General features: G+C 40.6%; 1 protein-coding gene and 1 non-coding gene across 2 annotated transcripts in view; both read left to right on the forward strand.

Annotated features, from left to right (window-relative positions):
- Positions 1–25,108, forward strand: part of CTNNA1 (catenin alpha 1) — a 93,697-nt gene extending 68,589 nt beyond the window's left edge. Inside the window, exons 6-13 of the mRNA XM_011382330.2 lie at positions 8,042–8,198; positions 16,313–16,513; positions 17,171–17,322; positions 19,939–20,049; positions 21,165–21,346; positions 21,512–21,617; positions 23,065–23,199; positions 23,925–25,108. Of these exons, the coding sequence (XP_011380632.2) occupies positions 8,042–8,198; positions 16,313–16,513; positions 17,171–17,322; positions 19,939–20,049; positions 21,165–21,346; positions 21,512–21,617; positions 23,065–23,199; positions 23,925–24,212 (1,332 nt within the window). The 3' untranslated portion in view covers positions 24,213–25,108. The remainder of the gene's footprint in view (positions 1–8,041; positions 8,199–16,312; positions 16,514–17,170; positions 17,323–19,938; positions 20,050–21,164; positions 21,347–21,511; positions 21,618–23,064; positions 23,200–23,924) is intronic.
- Positions 16,681–16,736, forward strand: LOC111732580. Its single transcript, XR_002777610.1, has one exon. It is a non-coding gene; the product is annotated as a small nucleolar RNA SNORD52 (small nucleolar RNA).
- Positions 25,109–25,849: the final 741 nt, after the last annotated feature.

A 25,849-nucleotide genomic window follows, 5' to 3' on the forward strand; every position in this document is an offset into this window, starting at 1 on the left:
AGTTGAAGAAATAACCTGAAAGTGGCTTTATTTTGTTTCGGGGGCGGGGGACACTCACGTTTTTTGATTTGTGTTTATCATGAGTAAGAAAGGAAGAGGTCAGTTCTTTCTCTGCTTGGCCTTCTGCTTTGTGGCTGCATTATATCTCACCCACTGTTCATCAGAAAGGGCATCTACCTCCATCCGAGCAGAGCCCCAGCTTTATACACTTTTACAAACATTTTAAGGGATGCTTGTGGATATACCTAATCTTAGTCCATGGTAGCTGCTTAAAATATTTCAGTTTTTCAATTCATTTGGTGCTGGCTGGGAGGAAAAAAGAAAAAAAAAATGAAAAACCTTACCAATAGCAGGTTTCTGACAATTTGAATCTTTAAAATTTGAGGACATATTGGAGATGATCTCATTTAATATTTTATTTTTCTTAGTTGATTATGCAAGAATGAGTATTGTACATTTACGTTAATACAAATATGGCACTTTAATAATTTATATAGCCTGGTTTAAAGCATGGCCTTACTTGGAAATCTATACAAGGACGAATTATTTGAAGCCACTGCTTACCTCCATATTTTGGGTACTTTTTACTAACTAAATTGAGAAATAACTTAAAGTGTACATTCTTTCTTCTGTCTCCTTAGATTTATCTTCTGTATTGTTTTTTCTTCTATTGTGCTTGTGGAACACTGATCATTTTTATGGCCGATAGGCTCGATAGGCATCAAATAAGTACAAACTCAGACAGGTTTGGCTTGTAGGTGGTGAGAAAACATACAGCGTTTAAAAGGAGCATCTAAGACATACAGGCCAGGGTAGCCTGTGGCCTCAGCTCTCACTTACCTATTATTTCACAATCATAGGACCATCTACCTTTGAATGACCTCACTTTCCCACTTCTGATATTCTCTAATCTTTTCTTACAAAGCAGTTTCACAGAAGAGCTTGAAGGAGATGCTTCTAAAAGTTTCAGCATTTTTTATATCCCCCACTCCTCCCTGAACTCCCCGCCCCAGAGGCGTGCAGATAACATGCCTCCAGAAGCACTGCAGTCTCCTTGTAAGGCTTGCATATTGATATTTGTTTTATTTTCTTTTCTTGTAAAGTTTGGTTTCCATATCATAAAAGTTGGAAAGTATTTTTTCCTCTTCTGTTTTCTTGAAAAGTCTGTATAATTGGTATGAGGCCTATTTTAAATGTTTGGGAGAATTTACCAATGGAGGCCATCTGGCCTGGAGTTTTCTTCATGGGAAGATTTTTAACAGTGGATTCATTAATAGATAGCAGGGTATTGAGATTAGTTGTTTATTCTTGAGTGAGTTTTGGTAATTTTATTTTATCAGTTGCTGCTCTGCCACTCTCTTCCTTCCACTTTGGGTTTAATTTGCCCTTTTTCTAGTTTCTAAAGTTAGAAGCTTTTAGATCATTGATTTAAGACCTTTTCTAATGAACAGTTAAACATTTAATGCTCTAAATTTCTCTCAAAGCACTGCTTTAGCTGCATCCCACAATTGTTGACATGTATGTTAAATAGTGTGCTCGGGATGGTAAGGAAGTCCTCATTGAGAAAGTGCTGTAGAAGCAGAGACTTGGAGGAGATGACAGAGCAAGTTGTACAGAATGTTTTGGGAGAGGGAACTCCAGGCAGAGGAAACAGCAAATGCAGAGGCTTTGAGGGAAGGAGGTCAGATATTAACAGGAGTTTGGGTGGTATAGCACCTTTTAGGGCCATAGTAAGGCCTTTGGCTTTTTACTCTGATTGACATAGGAAGCCATTAAAGAGCTTTGAGTAGGGAATTGACATGATGTAACTTAGGTTTTAACAAGGTCTCTCTGACTTCTGAGGTAGGATGGAAGCAGAGAGACCCCTAAGGAAGTGTGGTAAGCAGGATAATGCCCTACCCACCAAGATGTTCATTTCCTAATCTCTGAAACCTGTGGATATGTTAACTTTGTATGGCAAATGAGACCTTGTAGAGGTAAACTAAGGCTCTTGAGATGGTTAGATTATCCAGACAGGTCCCCAGTTTAATCATAAAGGTCCTTATATGAGGGAGGCAGGAGTGTCAGAGTCAGAGAAGATGTGATCATGGAAGCAGGATCTGGAGTGATGTGGCCAAAAGCCAAGAAATGTGGGCAGCCTCTAGAAGTTGGAAAAGGCAAGGGTTGGATTCTTCCCTAGACACTCCAGAATGAACAGTTCTATTGGCACTTTGCTTTTAGATCTGTAAAACCCATTTTAGACTTCTGACCTCTAGAACTGTAAGATAATACATTTGTGTTTTAAGCACAATTATGTTTGTGGTAATATGTCACAGCAGCAATAGAAAACCAAATTAGAGGCTCTGGTACTCATCCAGACAAAAGTACAGTGGAATTTGTGAGCACTGGTTAGAATCTGTATATATTTTGAAGATAGAATTTATCGAAAGATAGTATGTGATGGGGAGGGGAAAGAGAATAGTCAGAGAAATTTCAAGTTTGAGCCTAAGTAGCTGGGAAGATGGAGTTGTCATTTATTTTGATAAAGAAAAGTGGTTTGGCAGAAGAGATGAGCTCAGTTATGGACATGTTAATTTTGCAGTGTCTACTAGACATGCAAGATGCAAAGTCAAGTTGAAGGAAGAGGTCTGGACAGGATGTATAAATATGAGATTTATTAGCACATACATGGTGCTGAAAGCCGTGAGCCTGGATGAGATCACCAATAAGTATACCTGGAGTAAAACAGTCTGGTAGCTAAAACTGGATTCTCTAACATTTAGAGTTTGGGAAAAGTAGATTGAGAAAGGGTTAAGACCAGAAGAACACATCAGAAGCTGATTCTGTCTTTGAAAGACAATTGAGAAAAGTGTTCGTAGCAAGGGCGATTATTCATGTCAAAGGGTTGTTGAATGTGAGCTGAGAATTGATTCTTGGATTGAGCAGCATATATAGAGGTATGGTCCGTGGCTCCATAGTATAGCGGTTAGCACGTCTGCATTACACACAAAAGGTCCGGGGTTCACGCCCCAGGTGGAGCCACGGACCATACCCCGGGGCGCTGGGCCCCCTGGGGGTGCCAGGCCCCAGGGGCGCACCACAGGCACCTGGGAGGAGACAACCCGCCTTCAGGGATCCAGTTCTTAAAAAGGGGAGACAGTAACATCCGAAGGTCAGGGGTGGAAGTAGCAAGGGTGGAATTAAAAGGGGGGGGATAAAATGAAAAGAGGTAAGACAGAGTATGTGGCACAGATGCAGGTACAAGGGTAGATGTGGTGATAGAAATCTATAGACATTCTCTTTCAATTGAATTCACTTTCTCATTTAAATAAAATGCAGTGATAAGCTGAGAGTGAGGGTGCTGGCAGAGGTGTTACAGGTTTGAGGCAGCAATATGAAACAATTTACTTAGAGCCCAGGCTTGAGAGGAAGGGATGGACTGGACTGAGGAAATGTCGCCACCTTACTGTTCCCAACACTGTGAGTCTATCCGAAGTTGAGTGATCAAGAATTTTAAAGCAAGACTCATTCAGCATGATTGTAGCAAGAAAGCATGAGTTTTATTTTGCACATGTTTATTTTGAAATATCCAAGACATCTGTGTAGAACTATTGGGTCTGTAGCTAGGGTGTGAGTTGGTGGCTAGAATTAATAGTTTAGGAAGATGCATGAGTAGTTGGCACATGGGTGGTATGTGAAATCATGAAACTAGATGAAATTGTTCACAGGTGGGAGGAGTCTAGGAAGAGGAGAGAAAGAATTGAACCTTGAGAAACTCCAACATTAGTGGAAGACAAGACAGCAAAGGAGACAGAGAAGAAATAGCCAGGATAGTGGAAATAAAACTAAGTATTTGACAAAATCTAACATCCAGGCCTGATAAAACACTTTGCATACTAGGAGTAGAGTTTCTTCAGCCTGAAAACATCATATCTAATAGTGAAACATGATATTCAAAGGTGAAAGGCTGAGTACTCTACCCCTATAATCAGAAACCAGACAAGAATGTCCTATTCAACATTGTAATAGAGATTTTAACAAGAGTAGCTTTTTAAAAGTTGATATTCATTGTGATAGAAGTGCCTAGTTTAGGGCTCTTTGCAAATTTAATGAACAAAAATATTAACTTACATTAGTTTACATTTCTTTGTGAGTACGTTTTTCCTCTAGTTGTTTTCCTAGTTGTTTGTGGTTCACTCTAGGTAAGCTATCCGTGTCTTTTCCTCATTTTCTGCTGGTATTTGAGTGTTCTCCTTACTGATTTACCTAACTGTATATACTTCATCTGTCATATGTATGTACTTAAATAGAGAAATAATATAGTCAAATTTATAAATTGACTTCTCCCATTGTTATTTGGAAATAGAATTCTCTAAGACATAAGAAATATTTATTTCTATTTATATTTTTATTTTTGTTCATTAAATGCATAAATAAATATATTCTTCTAGTCTTGATATTTTTAAGTTAACTCGTCTATCTGGACACAGATTAGTACATAAATTTAAGTATAAAGTGAGGCTATAACTTAATTTTTCTCAAAATAGCCCATCACATGTAAAAATAATGTACCATTCACCACTGGTACGTGATGTCACTTTTATCATACACTGAGTTTTACTCTGTGATAGGATTTGTTTTTATTAGGCTATTCTGTTCTTACTTAGAACAGAATGTATTTTAACTGTCTCTCTTCCTTACTCTTGCTCTCTGTCCCCAAGTTTTGTTTTTTTTTGGGGGGGTGGGGGGACTATTCTCAGCTATTTGTTGTTCCAGATTAATTTGTTAATAAACCATTCAGTCTTCCTATGCCTAAAAATGGAATGTATTTCTATTTATTCAGAATTTTTAAATGTACCTCAGGAAAGTTTAGTCACTTTTTGTTACTTCAGTTCTTTTTTAACAAATTTAATCTTACATATTTCCTATTAATTTGCCTAATGAATATCTGACACTCCCATCATTTTATATTTTTTCTGGTATGTAGAAAAATTATTGATTTTTATATATTTATATTGTCTTTAGCTACCTTAATGAACTCTTATTCTAAGAGTTTTTTCAGTTAACTCACTTTAATATCCTAAACAAAGATCTTCTGCATTAGAAGGTATTTTTGCTATCTCCTTTCTAACAGCTTTTCCTATTTCCATTTCTTTTTTTTTTTTCATTAGCCAGAACGACCATTATGTTATTAACTAATAGTATCAACAGGTATTCCAAACAATAATATCTTAATTTCTAAGGTAAGTGATTCTAGAGTTTCACCACTAAGTGTCATCTTGGAAGATTATTTAAAGTAATATGTTAAGTATCTTTCTATTTTTAATTTACTAAAGGTCATCAGAAATGGGTATTTAATTTATCAAAGGTCCTTTATAAACAGCTTTATAATCAAAATGAGAAAATTAACCTTAAGCAAGGTACTGTTCCTCCATTATACTGTATGAGATAAGATATATTATAGAAAAAAGAGAGCAATTTTCTCTTTGTAATGGAAAATTATCTTAGTATTTAAAACATATAATTAAGTCCCTGCCCGTGTTTACTTGGCTCTCTTTAGAAACATTTTCTTCAGCCAAATTTTTTACAAGGTCTGATTCATTGATACATTAGTGAATTAATGAGTTAATTAATGAAGTGAGTAGTCCACAATGGTGAACCATGTGGTAGAAATGAATGGCAAGAAGGAAAAGAGGCAAAGAACAAGCCTTCAAATGATGAAAATATGGGAGATAACACATAACACATGAGAAAGATAGGATATCTCTTCTTCCAAATAGTTTATTGTACAAACCCATATACTTTTGAAAGTAGTTGGATATTAATAATTAATAACTGGGACAGCCTAGTACCCCTGTGCCTGTGAATCAATAATTGGTAGTCTGTCACTTCCGATTGTTAGGAGGGAAGAAGAACAGTGCACCATTCTAGTGGGTCTAATTCTTCAGTTTTTTAACTATAGTCTTTAGGGGCTAAATTGATGGCATCATTCTTGAATACCCTTCCAATATATTGGGAATTATACACATGACCCAAAGACATGTAATTCTTATATCACCTAAAAAAATGCCATCCCAAACTCCTACCGTCAGGTTTGTATGCCTCTGTGGTAACTATTTTTCTGCCTCCAGATCTCCACTCCATCACCACCAGTTTAGTTCCTCTTGTCTTTGCTTCCTGTCCAACTTGCATTATTATAAACACATTTATTTTTAATAACCCATAAGCACCTTGTACTAGAAATCTTAACTATTCTCTCAGCTCATTTTCATACTACTTTCATTTCTCTAAAGAATTTATACTAATGGACAATAGGCACATGAAAAGATGTGTAACATCATGAGCCATCATCAGGGAAATGCAAATCAAAACCACAATGAGATAGCACTTCATCCCCAGTAGGATGGCTATAATTATTTTTAAAAAGTGGAAAAACAAGTGTTGGCGAAGATGTGGGGGAAATTGGAACCTTTATATGGTGGGAATGTAAAATAGTGCAGCTGCTTTGGAAAAGAGTAAGGCGGTTCCTAAAAGTTAAAGTCAACCATATGACCCAGCAAGTCCACTCCTATTTATATACCAAAAAGTAATGAAAACACAAAAACATGTATATGAATGTTCATAGCAGCATTATTTTTTTGCTTGTATTTACATTGTCCTGTTGAATGAGTTTTTTAATTATAGTTGGCATACAATAATATATTAGTTTCGGTTATACATACAGCATAGTGATTAGAGATCTATATAATTCACAATGTGATCCTACTACTAAATTTAGTGCCCCTCTTCCCCCTTACATATTTATTACATTATTTTTTTCTTATGCTGTACTCTATATCTCCATGTCTGTTTTATAACTATCCATTTATACTTCTTAATCCCTTTGCCCTTTTTAGCATTACTCATAATGGCCAAAAAACAGAAGCAATTCAAATGTCTGTCAACCGATGATTGTATAAATAAAATGCGGTATGGCCACATAATGGTATATTATGCATCAATAAAAAGGAATGAAATACTGATACATTTTACAGCTTGGATGAACCTCAAAAACGTTATGTTAAGTGAAAGAAGCTAGTTATAAAAATCCACATTGATATGATTCCATTTATATGAAATGTTCGGATTAGGCAAATCCATAGAGACAGGAAGCTAAGTTAGTGGTTCCCAGGAGCTAGGGTGGAGTGTTTAGGAAGATGGGGAATGACTGCTAACAGAATAGGGATACTTTTTGGGATGATGAAAATGATGATTGTAGTAATGGTCGTATAACTGAATATTCTAAAAACATTAAGTTGCACAGTTTAAATGGGTGAATTCTTCAGTATGTGAATTACATCTCGATAAAGCTGTGTTTTAAAAGAAATAACTTTTTAAACTTAACATTTTACACTTTTCTGTGCAGTTATTATATGTTAAATGTGCCTATTAGGTAAATGCTTGGAACTGAAATTCAATATGTTTTTCACAAATGTGCTTCGATAATGTATCACAAACCTGGAAAGCTAAATGTTCATCACATGATTACTAAGAATGGTAGGTAACTGGAATAAACCTAGGTATCCTACAATAGGAAAATAGTTCTATACCTCCATAAGATGGAATAATAAACAGTTAATGTTTTTGACATATATTTAATGATATAGAGAAGTATTTAAAAGAAGAAATAAAAGTTTTATGTAGCAGATAATTCTAATTGTGTATTTTTTGACATGCATATTTGTATGTGTATGAAGAGAAAAAAGACTGGAATATAATGTCAAAAATTGAGTTACTATCACAGAGTGGAAAGATTTAGCGATATTTTTGTTTGTAATTGTCTGTAGTTTCAATATTAGTTTATTTCTGTATTTCATATGTGTTATTCATTCACACGTAAAAACCTATTGTTTAACGCATTTCTCTGCTCCATCTTTGTTAGTGTTATGGTGGCACACGGTATAATGTGTCCTAGTGAAGGGCATGTGAAACAAAGGCATAGCCAACTCTATAACCATATTATCTCACCTGTTTTATTTTCATGATTTTGAAGGGTACATAATGAACTTTAATATCTTTGCAGGTTATCAATGCTGCATTGGCTTTGGCAGCAAAACCACAGAGTAAACTGGCCCAAGAGAACATGGATCTTTTTAAAGAACAATGGGAAAAACAAGTCCGTGTTCTCACAGATGCTGTCGATGACATAACTTCCATCGATGACTTCTTGGCTGTGTCAGGTAATGAGCTGGTTCCCCCAGAGAAGCATGTGAGGATGTGCATAATTACTTTTGCCTAAGTTACAATAATGGACAATCAAAACGTCCCCAAGTCTGGGCAGGTAAATTATTCTAGCAATAATATTGTTCTGATTTTCATTTTACTTAAAAACAAAAACCAAAAAGCTACCACTGACTCCTGAGCAGTGGGTGGTGGAGCTGGACTTGTTTCCCTTGTGCTGGGGGTGGTCTCAGTCTTGGAAGCATACATCAGAAAGCTGGTTGGCAGAGGTTTTTTCCTGTTTATATAGAGTAAGATCTTGCAACTATGGACCTTTGGAGCACCATAACCATCTACCCCTCTTCCTGATGTTGTGTTTAGAAAGAACATTGACCTGTGTCCTAGTAGAGGTTGTGGTTATTTGTTACGAGCAAGTGAAACATAGGAGAAGGGAATCCCAGCACCATCACCTTTAGTTTTTTTTTGTAAAATATTTTTTCCCTTCTTGGAAATCTCCTTCTTTCGCCTTCACAAATGATGGTAGTTTAACTGCCTACTTTTCAAAAGACCGACTGCATGATGCACAGACAGAAAACAGAGAGGAAATATTTAAGTGCCATTTAATTATGAACTTGTAAAAAATAAATCTGTGTAATTCACCTCACAAAAACAGTTGATTTCATTATATAAACATAAACTGGTAATGACCTAGTAAATTGCATTTATGTAGAAAATGTCTGTCAACTGCAATTCACTATTTATCACACAGAGATAAATTTCAGTCCCTCTCTTTAGAGTTCAGCAAGTATAAATGCATTCTCCATTTAATGGGGCCTCTGCTGCCTTTGACTGCACTGCTTGCTCTCTGGAGGTGCCAGGCTTCCTGAGGCCAGTGGTTGTGGGCAGAGTCAGTGGCCAAGTAGTTGTAGAGCTGAAACTACCTGTCACCACAGGCTGGGACATGGGAGATGCGAGTGGCAATGGGGCTTGGAAACAGAAGCAGGGTTTAAGTACATGCACACCACAGTCCTCCAGCAGTGACCTATATAAGGTGATAGTGTGTTCTACATACCAGTGTTCCCCTGTCTCTGCCTGCTTTTCTTGGGATCGGTGGCTCTATTTGATAGAGTGGGGAGCAGGCGGTCATTAAACTGCAGATAGAGGGGGTAAACCATGCTGCTGCAGGACCGCCAAATTGCAGGTACTGGTACTTTAAAACAAAAACCCATTTGCAAGCACATCTTTGCAGGTGCCAAAAATGCAGCAATGGCTTTTTTGGGAAATCTTGGCCTTCTGTTGTTTTTCCCAATGAAGTACTGAATTATTCTTTTTCATAGATTTAGAGAAAAACATTCCACCTTCACAGCACACTTTTAGTCAAACAACAAATTTTGAACTCTTAATGCAAAACCCCCGTCCAGAGACAGCTATTCCATTCTTAACTTCCTATCTTGTGATTAGTGTGGGTGTATCTCAGGTTTGGTCTGAAGGGATTTTTAGTCCTCCTTACAGCAAAATAAAATATAAGAATCATTACTTGAAATGAATTTAAATAAATAAATTTATTAAAAAAATATATATGGCTCCTAAAATCAGACCTAGGTTTGGATCATGGGTTGGCCACTCCCTCTCTGTGAGATTTGGGGACACACAGCTCTTTGAGCCTTGATTTTCTCATCAATAAAATCGGATAAATAATAGTCCTGACATCACAGAATCATTGTGAGAATTCAGGGAGTCAGTGCATAGAAAGCACTTAGCATAGCAAATGGTGGGTAGACACTGCTCAGTTCACACTGGCTTTTATTATTAATAAGCCCTATTTTACATGATTCTTACAGAATTCATCTGTGTCTTTAATAAAACTTTGAAAAATGAAAAAAAAAAATGTAAGAATCAGGTATCCCTCATGCAGCATTCTTCAAATCTGAGAACAAAAGGGTTTCTGCAGTAGCATTTAGTGGGATCCAGATGGTATCTTTAGGGTATGTGACATAAAACAGAAGAATGGTAAAGAAAGATCAAATTCTTTAACAGATACACTTTTGCCTGGTGAGTTTGCTCAATTTTTATGCAAATGTGGAAAGTATAAGGGTTGACTTGATGGAAAAGAGTTTAGACAGTTATTAGTTAGCATATAAAAACACAGAACAGTTCTCTTAGTCAGAAAGTGGTGGTGGTTTCAGAGCACCTGCATCTTAGAGGTCAGCCTTGGTGTGTTTCTCTAATGTTTTGTCACAGACTTGCTTAGCAATGTCAAGTAATAATCAGCAGGGCAAAGCTGTTATTCACAATTCCTCTGATTTTTTATGATGTCCTTTTTAGGGGTATGGGATGAAGGGAGGAGACAAGCAGATGCCTGTGTAGAGTTCTACTGGAATAGCCAGTTAATGTTTAACAGTCAGACTCCTTTATACCTTCACGTACTTACTCACCCATGGCAGCTTTAGTGCTTTCTTTGTTGGAGGATGACAGATGTCTCCCCGTCTCACCTTACAGCCTCAGTAGGGAAATGGCTGGTTCTCATTGAGAGGGACCTTACTTTTAACTTGGCAGGCCCTCATTGGTCCCCAGTCCTTTGTTCTTGTAGAGTTCACAGCATCTCTAGACGTGCAGCATGGATTGGAGAGCAGGTGTCATCTACAGCAGTCATGGGTAGTCTTTAGGTAAGAAGTCATGTCTTGGCCTTACTCTGATCTGTCCCCTTGGCCAGTTTCCCCTTGCCTTTACACACATTGGTGCTTCAGTAGACCCATTAGTGAGGTAGATGTGTTTCTAAGTAGGGGACCTGCCAGGCAAGTGCCCAGCATAGAGTCTGGCCTAAGGTTGGTGGGCCTCATAAAATTTTGCCAAATGAAAAGTAAGGAAGCTGGCTGCTTGGCTCATTGAGTGGTTGTTCTCTGCTGTATTCTGGGGCCTTGTAGCCCTTCAGCAGTGTGAGTTTTTGTGTATTTCCACTGATGATTTCCCACCATCACATTCCGTCTTGGAATCCACAGGGCCTAGATGTTTGCTGCTCGCTCACTGGGACCCACCAAAAGGGAAGTTATTTAGGCATAAGATTGAGAGGGCCCTCTGCCACTTAGTCTTTATTGTTCCTGGATATCCATTCCATTGGTTCCAGAAGTTCCCTCATACTTCTTACAATGCCATATCCTAAGTTTGTGGCTCAAAAAGTAATGATAATCTTGTATATAATCTGGTGAAGCCACCAATATGATTCTGATGCCAGTTTTATGAGGCTTCAGGACAGGGGGAACTTGAGCCACTGCATATCATATATGAGAGTGGCATTTGAAAATAGAGGGACATGCATGCCACCCTCAGGAAACAGGAAGTGGGGACTCCTTTCCCCCAAGCTGCTCTATTCAAAATGGTGCCTTATAACTATTGGAGATGGTTTAGGATGCTGGAGAGCATTAAGCTAACCATGAGTATATTTATATTGACTGATCTCTTAAGGATGGTGGTTTCAAATTTATCGAAGTGATAAAGACTGAATTTCATTTGAATTGTATTTGATACATGTTTTCCATGGATATGCAGTTCACTTTCTGATTTACTTACTCTGCTTATCTGTGAAAGTTTTGGTTCCCCCTTTTTTTTTTTTTTTAATTTTTATTTTCAAAAGATGTGAGTGGTTCTAATTGGTTTATTACATTTCTTTATTGAATGCTCTTGGAAACAAACAATATATTGCATTAAATACTTTGGGGAACTCATGAGTGGTAATTTGTAGTCTTTCTTCTTCATTAAGTATCAGTATGCCCAAAGATATTAGTCTGACTGGGAGGACATTAAATAAGATTATTATGCCTAATTTTTGTTTTTGTGTTTAATAGCAAAAATGCAAAACTAAAGGTGTTTCTTTTGAGGAAGTGGTATAGGTAGTGGTAAAGTTAGGTTTGATTTCTGACTCCCATACCCACATGCTGTGTGACCTCAGGCAAGTTACTCAAAACTTCTTTGACACAGTTTCCTCAATAATTATGATTTTTTAAAGAAGAAATGGCTACCCTCTATTAAAATGTCAAGCACTCAGACTATTTCCTGTTATATATTAAACGTTCTTTATATCAACAGTCTCCAGTCTTTATGGCACCAGGGACCAGTGCTCCTATGAGAATCTGATGCCTCATGATCTGAGGTGATGCTAGTATTGGGGAGCGCCTACAAATACAGATGAAGCTTTGCTTGCTTGCTTGCCCGCCGTTCACCTCCTACTGTGTGTCCTGGTTCCTAACAGGCCATGGACCCATACAGGGGTTTGGGGCCCTTGTTTTATATAATATCTTCTATGTGTGTACAGGGATGCACCAATAAAGATATCCAGAGCAAAGGGTATGCAAAATGAGCCCTGTTCTAGATTGTGGACTACAGTATAAGTTTATGCATTCTTTCTGGAGAATGCCAGTTGGCTTGGTTCCTGCATGGCAATTGGGCACCATACACGTACTTTAAACATATATGCCTTTGATTTAGTAATCCCATTGCTAGAAATTTTCTCCAGGGAAATGTACACAAATATTTGCCAAAATACCTGTACAAGGATGTTCACTTCAACTAAAATGTGTAAGAGAAGACTGGATAAGTGAATTATGGCCCCTCCATCTATTCAATAGGGTACTACGCAGCCATTAAAATGGATGAGGTGTGGGTCTGTAGAGACAGACCTAGAAAGGTTTTCAGATGAAAAACAGATTAATGTCAATAATATGATCCCCTGTAGACTGTGGTATGATTTTTTTATTAGCCCTCCAAAACTGTATTGAAAAATCAGTCTTTAATGGGGTACAGTCTTTAATTGATATGTCTACTCATAATGAACCCATGCTGAGTTTTCTTGGGATTTTGATTAAAATAAGTTATGGTTTAAATTAGTGTGGTTACCTCCAACCCTCCTGTGTTTGCACTTGTCCAATGGAAATTCACTTCTCCCCTCAGGCTTCACTGTAAAGAGCAAGGTTGATGCTCTCTGCTCTAGGTGTGTGGTGGCCTTAGCTCGCTGGGGCTTTCCTAGAGACAGCTATTCAGTGAAGGTAGAGTATGTTACTTTAGTAGCTTCCTGAAACAGAAGGCTTCCATTGTCATTAAAGAATGGCAAACCCTTCCCTGGTTTGGGTTCATTTGGAAGAAAGTCAGTATGAATTCAAGAAGGTCTAAATTGAATTTTAAAAACATAGATGAAGGTTAACAGCCCTGGTGGAAGTTTGGGCCACTTTGTTTGATGAACAAAAAGAATGCCTGTGCTTCTCCCTACCCTCTAAATATGAATAATCGTGAAACAGGGATGAGTGTAAAAAAATCAATAATATGAGAAAACACCGGTTCACAGTTTAGTAAGCAGCATCTTTTCTTCCTTTCCTTTCCTTTTCTTAGTGATATAAAACAAGTGTAAAATATGTTAGATTCAGTAAAAAGAACAGTTTTTAACTCAAGACCTAGTACGATAAGCAGGCTCAGTACCATTCTGTTTAGTTTGAGTTAATATTTAGAGTGAGTGTACGTAAAAGATGCTTCTGATGGGCTCCAGATCCATTTATTCTTATAATTGGTTCTATATTTTCCCTAAAATTTGTTCATGCAAAAAGTTTAATATTTTATCTTTCAGTAGTACAGCGGTGTAAACCCTAACAAGTCTTCTCTAACTTTTTAATTAGTAGTAACTTTTTAATTAGCTATATTGTGGTAATTCATTTTTCCCTTCTGTAATAAGAATTCTTACTATATTATGGCTTCCCTTGAAAAGATGTTTTATTTTATCGATTGATATTTAAAGATTTTTGAGCACTTTTAGGTTCACATCAAAATTAAAAGTTACAGAGATTTCCTATCTAATCCCTGCTCACATGTGCACAGCCTCCCTCATTTTCAACATCTCCCACTATAGCGGTAGATTGGTTAGAATTGACACATCATTATTACCCCAAATCCATAATGTACATTATCATTCATTCTTGGTGGTTTACATTTTATGGTTTGGGCCAAATGTACCCATCATTGTAGGATCATATAGAGTATTCATCCCTCTTCTTTCCACCCCCTAATCTTTTTACTATCTTCATAGTTTTGCCTTTTCCAGAATGCCATATAGCAGGAATCATGATAGTATGTAGCCTTTTCAGACTGGCTTCTTCCACTTAGTAATATGCATGTAAGAGTTTCCATGTCTTTTCATGGCTTGATAACTCATTTCTTTTCAGTGCTGAATAATATTCCATTGTTGGATGTACCAGTTTATCTGCTCACCTACTGAAAAGACATCTTGGTTGCTTTCGAGTTTTGGCAGTTATGAAAAAGCTGCTTAAACATCTCTGTAGGTTTTTATGTGGACTTAAGTTTTTATCTCCTTTGGATAAACACCAAGGAGTGTGATTGCTGGATCATTTGCTGAGGTCACTATTTCTTTCTCATTGTGATTTTTTCCCATCTTATTTCATTTACCAGTGGTTTTAGAACAGAGAGATCCTTATAGAGTCCCTGCCTGCAGTCTCTTGGGAACTACTAAGAGAAGAGGAGGGCCTTCATTAGTTCTTGGGGCCTACAGGGGATCCTGAAACCCGAAGGCAGGACATTGTGGTGGCTCTATTCTTTGCTAGATTTGCTGGGTACCACTTGCCTCTGTTTCCCCTTAAAATGAGAGGAAATAGCATATTGTGACCACTTTTTTTGTTTTGAGTATCCTAAGAGGTCAAGCTTATTGTTATATACAATGTGACTTGACTATGTTAGCAGAGGCTGTGAAGGAAAGGTAATGGCTTTTGGAAATGGATTAAATCAGGAACCAGTCCTGGATAATGACATGTCAAAGCATAAGGCAGCCAGGGCTCACAAAGAAATTACCAGGTATGTTTCTCAAACAGATTACAGTTGCCCTAATTGTTCTGGCTCTTCCAGAAGAACTGTGGCCATTAGTCTTTGACTTGTTGTACCAGATGCTCTCTTGGTTTAAGGGAGTAAGCATGTTTATGACATTGCTTCTAAGAGTTCTTTTATGTCTTGAAAAAAACCTTTCAGAGCAGGAAGGAAATGGTCAGGTTTCTTTGGCGTTGCTCATCCACTCACCCCATTGAGTCTGGGCAGCCCTGTCATTCAGGCTGTCTGCTGGTGGTCTCTGTGAGAATATCCCCTTTCCCATTCTGGGTCTATCCCTCTAGATGGACCTCATTCATCCATTCTGTGCCCATAGTGCCCATATTTATTGCCCACTCTGCTCTTGGACATTGGGTTGCTTCCACTTTGCTATGTTAGATGAAGTTGAAGCAAACTCCTCCTTCTGGGGTTCCCAAGATCCAGTGTCAAGCTTTTGCTTTGAGGAAAAATAGTTTTTATGGGTCTTCCAATTCTAGTTCTATGACTGGTAGGGGCCACTGATCAGCTTAACAGGATTCAAGAGTTTCCTCAAATACCATAGCAGGCCTACCTGCAACCCATGAGAGGGTTAGAGTCTCCCCTCAGGCTCCCTCAGTGCTCTCCAGAGAAGGCTTCAGCCTGCTTTCCAGCACTTTCTCCTATCCCAGGGCTGTGCTAGCTTCTCGGTTGATTGGCATCTATTAGAGGAAGGGGCATGAAACTGGAAGGATAAAGCCTTACCATGAACCTTTTCTTCACTTTTAGACTTTGGGATGTAAGGTCAGTGAAATTATATAAGGGAAAGAGAAATTAAGGTTTTTGCGATCTGAGAACATCTACCTTAAAGATGGGCATCTCTCACTCTCTTTTAAACCCTGGAATAATGATTGCTATTTTTGGAGGTGATTGCAGGTTGAGTTTCTGTGGGACAGTTAATGCAACAGTTAATCTGTTGTCTTCAGTGATACATAAAGCTTTTGGCACTGTAGCTGGCACAAAGCGAGCACTCAGTGAATGATAGATGCCAACTTAACAACTGTCCTCTCCTCAGCATAGAGAATATAGTCAGCAATATTGTAAATAACTGTATGGTGTCAGATGGATATTAGATTTACCAAGGTGATCACTTTGTAAGTTATATAAATGTCTAATAATTATGTTGTACACCCGAAACTAATATTTACTATATGTTAATTATAATTGAAAAATAAAAAGGCAAAAAAAATTGTCCCCTTTTTGTGGAAGTCCTCCTCCCTCATTTGGCTTTTTGCTTTTTCCTCAGAGAATCACATTTTGGAAGATGTGAACAAATGTGTTATTGCTCTTCAAGAGAAAGATGTGGATGGGCTGGACCGCACAGCTGGTGCAATCCGAGGCCGGGCAGCCCGAGTCATTCATGTGGTCACCTCAGAGATGGACAACTATGAGCCAGGGGTCTACACAGAGAAGGTGTTGGAAGCCACCAAGCTGCTCTCCAACACAGGTGTGGGAACTCCTTCCCTCCCTTATGCTCCCTGCACACAGACAGTCTGGGTAGACCAGGCCATCCTTAGTGCAGGCCCTGTGGTTAGAAAGGAGATTAGGACTCAGGTCTTAAGAGTTCTGGGTGGCACATCAGACTTGTGAGAAGTTAGCAAAATTAAGGCCTCTGAGAATGATGATTTCTCAGACTAGAGTCTGACACTGGTCCTGATGTCAAAAGGCTTTTAAATTTAAAAAAATATTTAACTAAAAAATATATTAGGGCCTCACAAACACATTTCTTATGTGTGTCCCATGACTAACGATGAAAATAATTGTGAACATACTACTTAAGATGAACTTCTGAATTAAGTCTCCTATTAAATACTAAATTAAAGAGGGTCCTATTCTTAAGCAAGCCCTCAAATTAATCTTGCTTCAAATTCTCAGCCGTCCAAATCCTATATTGTAGAATCTGGTCAGAGACAAATGATGATTCGAGTCTTTGTAAAATATGGCATTTAATTTATTTCAGTTGTAAATATTTCTCATATAGGTAGAAACAGAGGCTCTTCATCATACACCTTGTTTCTTCCTGTCTGAATGAGGGATTTAGGGAAGGCTGGTAGAATGATGTCTACTGGGCCAGGAGGATTTGCCATGCCTCTTTTTTCTGCAGTTATGCCACGTTTTACTGAGCAAGTAGAAGCTGCCGTGGAAGCCCTCAGCTCAGACCCTGCGCAGCCCATGGATGAGAACGAGTTTATCGATGCCTCCCGCCTGGTGTATGATGGCATCCGGGACATCAGGAAAGCGGTGTTGATGATAAGGGTGAGTAACTGCATTTCATATGTTTTAACAGCTCTTTCTTATCACTTGCTAAACTTAAGCAATGCATCATTCTGGATCTCAGCAGATGCATTGCCAGTATATAAAAACCATGAATCTAAAAGCTGTAAGAATGAGATATATTTAATTACATTGTCTAAAATGACTTCGAGTTGCAAGTTAGAGCCTGAACATGGGCCGAGAACAGGAACCAATATGAGTTGGCTTTGATGATTTAATTTAAGGCAGATAGCCACCCCAAATATGAGGCTGCCGTTTGAGTTAGAGAGAAACTACAGAAAATTAAGGCTCTTCAGTGAATTTCAGAGATAGGAGTATTTTCTTTATACAGATTGAAGTTATTCTTCACATGGAGCCACCCCTCTCTTAGAAAGGGTGGCAGGCAGGATGCTAGATCTCCATTGTGTCCAGGGTGAGGATGAGGAACTGTTGTAGCCCCTGGTAATGTCCTTTAGCTTATAGCCAAGTATGGAGCTGAAAGGAAGTGCCATCTGCTCTGGGCCACATGTGACCCATCTCAGAGAGAGCAGCAATCCTTACTGTCTGAGAAAAAGTTCAGGGCCCTTCCTAGATTGGCATGAACAGGTCTTGAGAAGTTACCAGCCTCTCTGTAATGCATTCCTAGGGTGTTGGGCCTGGGTCTCAAAGCTACCTTTCTCATAGCAGTTAATCCTGCACATGCTAATCTGAGCACAAGCGTGTGGCTCTGAGAGCTGGGCCTGTGCATAACGCTCCTAGAGCCACCTGGGCCAGACCCTGCCCTAGCTGCAGAGCAGGCATTTGGGAGTGCAGTGCCTGCCTGCAGCATAGGGCTGCTCTGCTGAGCTCTCTAGTCAGGTCAGGAGTTTCATTTATATCTTCGTGGTTTGCTAGTCAAACCTCCCAAGGTTGGCAGGGATTCAGACCCACTTTTTATCTCTAAGCCTGCAGAGCCTGGCTAGATTGTCAGCTGGAAACAGAGGCCATTTCTAAGGCAGTTGCATCAGGCTGGACCCATTTGTAGGCAGTGTAGAAACTCTTGGGCAAGACCACACTGCTCTCTAGGGTGAGAAGGAAAGAAAACTGGGGATTGCCTGGTTGGCTGCTGGATGTTCTCGCAGGCCCCGGGTCACCTGGACATGTTGGCAGGGAGCTGGTGGAGCCCTTTGCTATGTTCATCCCTGCTGCTGTACGAGGAACAACTCATGTTCAGCAGAGCCCTGGCCTGTCTGAAGGGTAAAAACCAGCAGCCATATCCCAGAAGTGTGATAGGCTCCTTAGGTCACATATGCCACTGTTAATGAACGTAGCCCCTTTTCTCCAGAGTTCTTTCTATGCTGACAGAAACCTACAAATAGAATGAAAGAAACCTTAATGATAAAGAGGAAATTAATGCCTTTCGGGACTTAACTGGGCTAAAACTGAAATGCATCTGCTTCAGGAGATGCTTGCAAATTCCAGAGTCCCACTGTGAGGAAGTAGGTAGGGTTGTGGGAACCACACCCCAGGAGCAGGGAGGCAGTTTGGATTTCTCTTCCAGTCCTGGAAGGATTAAAATGGGCAGTGGGGTGGCATGGTATTTTGTGCTGCCCAGACTCTAGGATCTTTCTTGGATTTGGTGGTCTCTGTAGCTCACTAGTGTCTCATGTGACGTCTGCTGTCCTTACTTCATCTGAGAGACAGAGCTGGCCTTTGCACATGTATAAACCCAAGATACTCTTGGTGGTTTCAGATGCTTTCTCACATGGCTTTTCATTTGAGCTTCACAGCAAGGCCTGGGGCTGGGCTTGGATTAGGTCCTGGTACAGATGAGGGACTTGCCTCACTGCCCTCCTGTCATAAGCAGGCTGGGCCAAGAGCCAACCCCAGCTGTTCTGCCTGCTGCTCCATTACGGATAACTTCAAGAAGACAACATTATGTTTCAAGTCAGCAGCTAATCATGACAGGCTGGAGGTTGTACAAAATAAGAATTTTATTTCATAATTAAAGGAAAGGGACCACTAATCAGTCCCTTTGGTATTTACTCAGACCTTACCTGCCACATCCTCTTTTCTTTTTATCAAAGGTAAAAAAAAAAACCCAAACATGAAAATACATTGCCTATTTTTACTCCTCAAAGCATCCTTTGGTACCCTGAGAGCAGACCCAGTACTATTTCATTTAATTTTCTTTTTGTCACCAAGTCGGAAAGTTATAAAAATCTGCTTAATGTTGTATTAAATACCTCTATTTTTAATACAGTACCTTTTCTACCCAGGACAGTTCTTATCTTTGTCTTAAGGTGCAGCTGTTGGGGTACATTTCAAAAAAAAAAAATTACAGCAAAGAAAGAGTGGTGGAAGTTGAAACCTTAACCCCCAGAAAGAAACCCACTGCCCTTTGAGATGTGCTGCTGTGGTGCCTCGCCTGTTTGTTGGACGAGCCACCCTGCATATGTGTCAGTGAGGCAAACAAACAATGATTTTAGCTTTATTGTCCATACCTATTAGGAGCACTGCACATGAAAATCTAGAATTCTGGCTGTCCATACACAGGCCCAGAGGTGTGAGCCCAGAGGCTTGGGACAGCTGGAGGCCTAGGGGTGTGTCTGACTCATGGTCTCTCTCTCTCTGTGGCAGACCCCTGAGGAGTTGGATGACTCCGACTTTGAGACGGAAGACTTTGATGTGAGAAGTAGGACAAGTGTCCAGACAGAAGATGATCAGCTGATAGCTGGCCAGAGTGCCCGGGTAAGGAATCAGTTAATCTTGTTCTGCTGACTCTCCCTGTCCCTCTCAGGTCTTACCTTTTTCTTTTACAGGAAAACACGCATTATTGAGAATCCCTCTTTTTCTCTGGCAGTAGGATGAAAACTAACCTAGGTTGTGGCACCTCCAAAGTGTCTCACTTGGGGACAGGAACATGGGCTCCTCAGCTGTGCCCTGGGGCTTTGGTTCATGATAGAGTTCTAGGATCTAATCAATGCAATGTTTGTTAAAAGGATTGTGAAATCGAAAAAGATTGCTGTCTTTGCCCATCTCAATGATACCATGGGTATGAACTATTTAATTATTCATGGGTTAAAAAAATAACAGTGGTACATTCAAGAAAAGTCAGAGCCCTTGCATTCATTTGAGTCATTAAATCTTGAATCAACAGCATTTATGTTTTGGGGAGGACGCCAAGAAATATTTCTAAGGAGTCTTTTTTTCACTCCTCAGAAATCATTTTGAACAGCAAATGCATCCCTTCTTTAGGCCCCACTTGGTCATGAGCACTGTGGGAAGCTGAATGGTGAGGAGCAGGAGGAGACTCAGAGTTTGGGGAGCTTGAGGTGGGCAACAGGCCTCCAGGTGATGCTTTGATAAGGTTTAAATGCCACTGAAATATTCAAAATGTATATTACTTAGCAGGTTCTCTGCCTTCTTTAAATTTTACATTCTAAAGCCACTTCTTGTTCACCTTGAGAAGCTAGAGATGTAATGCGGCCAGAGGAAATGCTCATAAAGGAAAGGGCTCCATGATTAACCCTTCTCTCATCCCTGCGCCCGCCCCCCGCCGCCTTCTGGTGGCAGGAGACAGAAGATGACACTTTTAAATAATCAAAATAAGCAGGTTCTGTTCCTGCGCAAATGTGATCACAAAGCTTTCACATTAAAACTTGTTCTTGAAAGTGGGTCGGGAATTCGGGCTGCCATAAACTTCTATGCAAAATGAGAAGAAATGGCCCTTCAGGCAAAATGAAACCTATTAAAGCATTATCCTACCTATGCCATATATTGCTCAGTGGAAATGTTCTTGGCTAATGCACTGTGAGAATGTCATATTCCCTAAATGTAAGAGCTTTCTGTGCTTCTGATTTTAGGCGATCATGGCTCAGCTTCCCCAAGAGCAAAAAGCAAAGATTGCAGAACAGGTGGCCAGCTTCCAGGAAGAAAAGAGCAAGCTGGATGCTGAAGTGTCCAAATGGGATGACAGTGGTAACGACATCATTGTGTTGGCCAAGCAGATGTGCATGATCATGATGGAGATGACTGACTTCACCCGGTGAGCAGTGCTCAGCCCCACCAAGTGCACGAGGGCCGTCCTCCTCTCTCCAGGTCACCTCGGACAGGCACAGCCGTGCTGCTCTGTAGCCACCTTCTCTTTTCCACCCACCTCCAATTATGAGGGGCTTCATCTGCAATGATCTTTGTTCTCTTTTTTTTTCAGAGGCAAAGGACCACTCAAAAATACATCAGATGTAATCAGTGCCGCCAAGAAAATTGCTGAGGCAGGATCCAGGATGGATAAGCTCGGCCGCACCATCGCAGACCACGTAAGTGACAGACTTGCCGTGTGGGTGTAAGTTCATCCTGGGATACAACACTCTCTTCATCTCAAAAAATTTTCTTAATTCACCAACTTGCTTGATTAATACCAACATAGATTTTTAAGGATATCTGAATTCCAGTTTCTTCTTTGACAGTTTGCATTAGAGTACATCTCTGGAATAGGTGTGTCTGTCCTGAAATACTCCCATAGTTGACAGCTAAAACCAGCCTCTACTGGTGACTTCTTATCTCTCAGTTCTCTTTAGAACTTCAGGCCTGGGCAGGTGCTGCTTCTATAAGCTCTGACAAACTGACACCGGCTGTATGAGGGCCTCATCTTATGGATTTATTTCACAGAATTAGGACAGGCTAGTGTTTTGGAAGGCTGTTGTATCCATTTGGGGACAGAGGTCTATCTATGTCTTTGGCACTGTAGATTTATCAGCCACCCAGCCTTCGATAAACCCTATTCCCTCACTTGATACATCAGAAAATATGGTTCCTACCTCCTAGAAAGTTTACATTTTCCTTGATCCTCCAAGACTTATTGGAAATGGTATCTCTTAGTTATAGTTTTCTCTGCAGTTCTAACCCCTTTCCATGGAGTATCAAGCCTGTATCTGGGCCGCAAGATGAGTGACAGCAGTTCCTCATCCCTCAAGCGAAAGATTCATAAGTCATCTAGACTCCCCCTCTTTCACAGAATCCAGTACTAAGTCCTAGATCTTCTACTGAATCTTGACATGATCCAGTCTTCCACTCTTCTACCACCAGTGTAGGCCAGACCTCCACAGCCCCACGCCCGGACTACTGTGGCCTCTCCACACCACCGCCAACACAGTTGTCTTATGTAATCATTTTAAAATGCACATCAGATATGGCTCTGCTGCGTTCCTGTAGCTTCTTAAAATTCAAAATCTCCAGCATGGTCTACAGGCCTCAGTTTATACCAGCCTTATAGAGGGAAATATTTGCTGTAAACACCTGAGAGGTGCTTTTTATTTCCCTCTTTGGGTAAAGTCTCCTCAGCCAGCCCTGAGCTTTAGTAGCAAGACAGAAATTGGGCAGCAGCTGCCCTTTAATTTCCTTGTGATTAGTCAAGACCTCATGGTCCCCAAGTGTTCTTTTTCTTGTTTTGATTTACTCATCCTCCGTCTTTGCCTAAAGTGAACCACTCTTTTCATCAGCTATTTGCAGTGTGTCATAATTGAGCAGATAAAGCTCTGAGCAGAAGAGCTATTGGAAGGGTTATCGCTTAGCTCAAAGCACTTCTGACTTTCTTCTAGAACCAGGCTCTTGCTTCCTGAGTCTTTTTCTCTCCTTCAGGGCTTGGGCCCAAGGAGAGAGGAAGCTTGTTGGTGGCACACTGGGAGGTTCAGAAATAGCCCCTGGGGGTGGGTGTGTTTAGGCCAGGCTTGGACAGGGCTCAGTGCTAAGCCGCTCTCCCATCAGTGCCCAGACTCCGCCTGCAAGCAGGACCTGCTGGCCTACCTGCAGCGCATCGCCCTCTACTGCCACCAGCTCAACATCTGCAGCAAAGTCAAGGCTGAGGTACAGAACCTCGGCGGGGAGCTTGTCGTCTCTGGGGTAAGTTTCATCTGTGAAAAGAAGTGGTTGGGAATGTGCTGGCCTTTGTCCACGTACACTCCTTACTGCCTCGAACTGGGAAGGTGTGCTACGGAAAGCCCCAAATTGAGCCTGTCCGAAAATTGCAAAAATGACATAGCAAGACTTTCTCAAATCTCCATCCATCCAAGCACCTGAGTAGTAGCTCTTCCCTTTTGACTTTACGATGTCAGTTCTGGACTCCTTGGCACTTGGGCAGTACAAAGAGGTGGTCTCACTTGGTGTACTGAGCTCTACTAATTCCCTGTGGCTTCTGCTAATCCTACAGAATTTCCTTTCAAAGAAACTTTGTATATTGTACATACTGATGTTATTTGCTCACCTGCTACAATGTAAATGCACCTGGGCATGACTGAAAGCCTTGGGTTAGCTGTCTAGGACAGCTGACTCAAGGCCCCCTCCTGTGTCTGCTGACAGTCCTTGTGGTTCTAACTCTGCATTCACTCGGGGGCAGCCAAGGTGATGTCTTGTTTTTGTTACTGGACTCTTCTTCAGAAGACCTTTTCAGGGTATTTGGATAAGAGCAGCAGCTATTGGCAAAGCTAATTAGTAACGGAGCTGCTGCCCAGCCCAGCCCTGTCCTGGACGGGGAGGATTTGGGACCCCCTCCAGCTGCTGCACCTCCCTAACCATGGGGCTAGAGGTCTGGCCTGTGCTCCTTAACACCCCATGTCTATGCCTCTTAGGTGGACAGTGCCATGTCCCTGATCCAGGCCGCCAAGAACCTGATGAATGCCGTGGTGCAGACAGTGAAGGCTTCCTATGTGGCCTCCACTAAATATCAGAAGTCCCAGGGTATGGCTTCCCTCAACCTCCCAGCTGTGTCGTGGAAGATGAAGGCACCTGAGAAAAAGCCCTTAGTGAAGAGAGAGAAACAGGACGAGACACAGACCAAGATTAAACGGGCATCTCAGAAGAAGCATGTGAACCCTGTGCAGGCCCTCAGTGAGTTCAAGGCCATGGACAGCATCTAAGGCTGCCCTCAACCCACAGGCTGTTAAAAATCAATGACTGTTCTTCATTCAAATGCATTTCCTAGATCACTGATGTTAGACTCCACAGGGAAATAGGCACATTTTAAACCTAGCCAGGTGGCAAATTTTGCAAGGACATATTTAAGCCATTCACAAATGCTTTTAGAATTCAGGAGCATCTTCCTAGCTCTATTTTTTTATAAGCTTAATTCCATAACCAAAGAGAATCCCACATTAACTTGTTAGTAACACTCTTGACCAAGTTGTGACACCTGTTCTCTTGGTGTGGCATTAGAGTTTGAGAGAAGGGTATCTGACTTACTCTTTGTTCAGTCAGGGAGGGGGCTTCTACTAGCCGTAGATCCTGGCAGGTTGGCTAGACCAAAGATGACCCAGAGTAAGCCACCTGGGTGTCTTAGGAAGCTGGCCCCAAAAAAGGAACGTTCCCAGAAGGGTCCTAAGAGGGATAAACCACATGAATCTCAGTAAAGCATAATGTATCATGAGGAAAACTGATTACTCTCTTTATAACATGAAATGAGAATTTAAATGCATGGTTACAATTACTAATGTACTCTGCTGCAGGACATATTAATAAAGTTGCTTTTCTCAGGCTAGAATGTTGTGATGCCGTCATCAGAACATGGTCTTTTTTCCTTTCTTCAGTTTCAAATGCAAATTCATCATTGAGCTCAAATCTAATAATTGCAATTGTTCCTGCCTTGGGCTTGTAACAGAAGCCTGACAGAATAGTGTTTGCTTAGGCAATAATTTAGACTTTACCTTATTTGTGATTACTATACCAATTACCATAGCTACAAGGTATACTATCTTATTTAAATTTTATGAATGTTTTTTACACTAACTTTTCCCAATAAAGTCCACCATGAAACTAAGTCCCAGAAGCCAAAGTCGTTTTTCTTTGCCTTCCAGTAGAGTCCAGTTTTACACAAAACATCTCCTGGATTTACCCACAGCATCTGCTGTGCTCTGAATGCTACAGTGTCCCCCTTCCTCTGGTATGGTGTTCCCCAACAAGGGAACAATGCCTGTGGCTCTAGGCCAAAAGCTACACAGCCTAGCCTTGTAGCTTTTGTGCCAGTCCACCAGGGAGGACCAGGCCTACCCCAGGAATGTCCACACTTCAAGGAGAAAGTCAAAACCTTGGAGACATCCTTGAGGTCTCCATGGCTCTCACCCCCGAGTTATCCCATTAGCTTACAACCATACCATGACAGCTGCCTCCAAAAAAATCCCCTCCTAACCCACATCCCTTCCTAGCAGAAATCCACACCTTAAGCAAAACTCTCTAAGGAAATGTGTGTAGTCACTTTCTTCCTCACTTCCATTATCTGCCATTCCAGTCAGCTCTCATCCTGTCCTGGCCACTCTACTACTCCGTTAAGGGGTCATCCTCCACACCGTCAGATTGGCTCTTTCTTAGTCTCCATCTTGCTAACCTCATGGTGTCCCTCCTGGAAGCTCTTCAACTCGACTTCCAGGACACCTCACTTGAGCTCTATCTTCTCTACTGGGCGATTCCTCCAGCTCCTTTTTCTTGTTAGAAGTTGTGCTGCCCTTGGGCTCAGTACCTGGGCCTCTTCACTGGTCTACTCATTCTTCTGATCGTAGATTCC

The sequence above is a fragment of the Pteropus vampyrus genome, unplaced genomic scaffold (genome assembly GCF_000151845.1).
Source record: "Pteropus vampyrus isolate Shadow unplaced genomic scaffold, Pvam_2.0 Scaffold470, whole genome shotgun sequence".
NCBI lineage: Eukaryota > Metazoa > Chordata > Mammalia > Chiroptera > Pteropodidae > Pteropus > Pteropus vampyrus.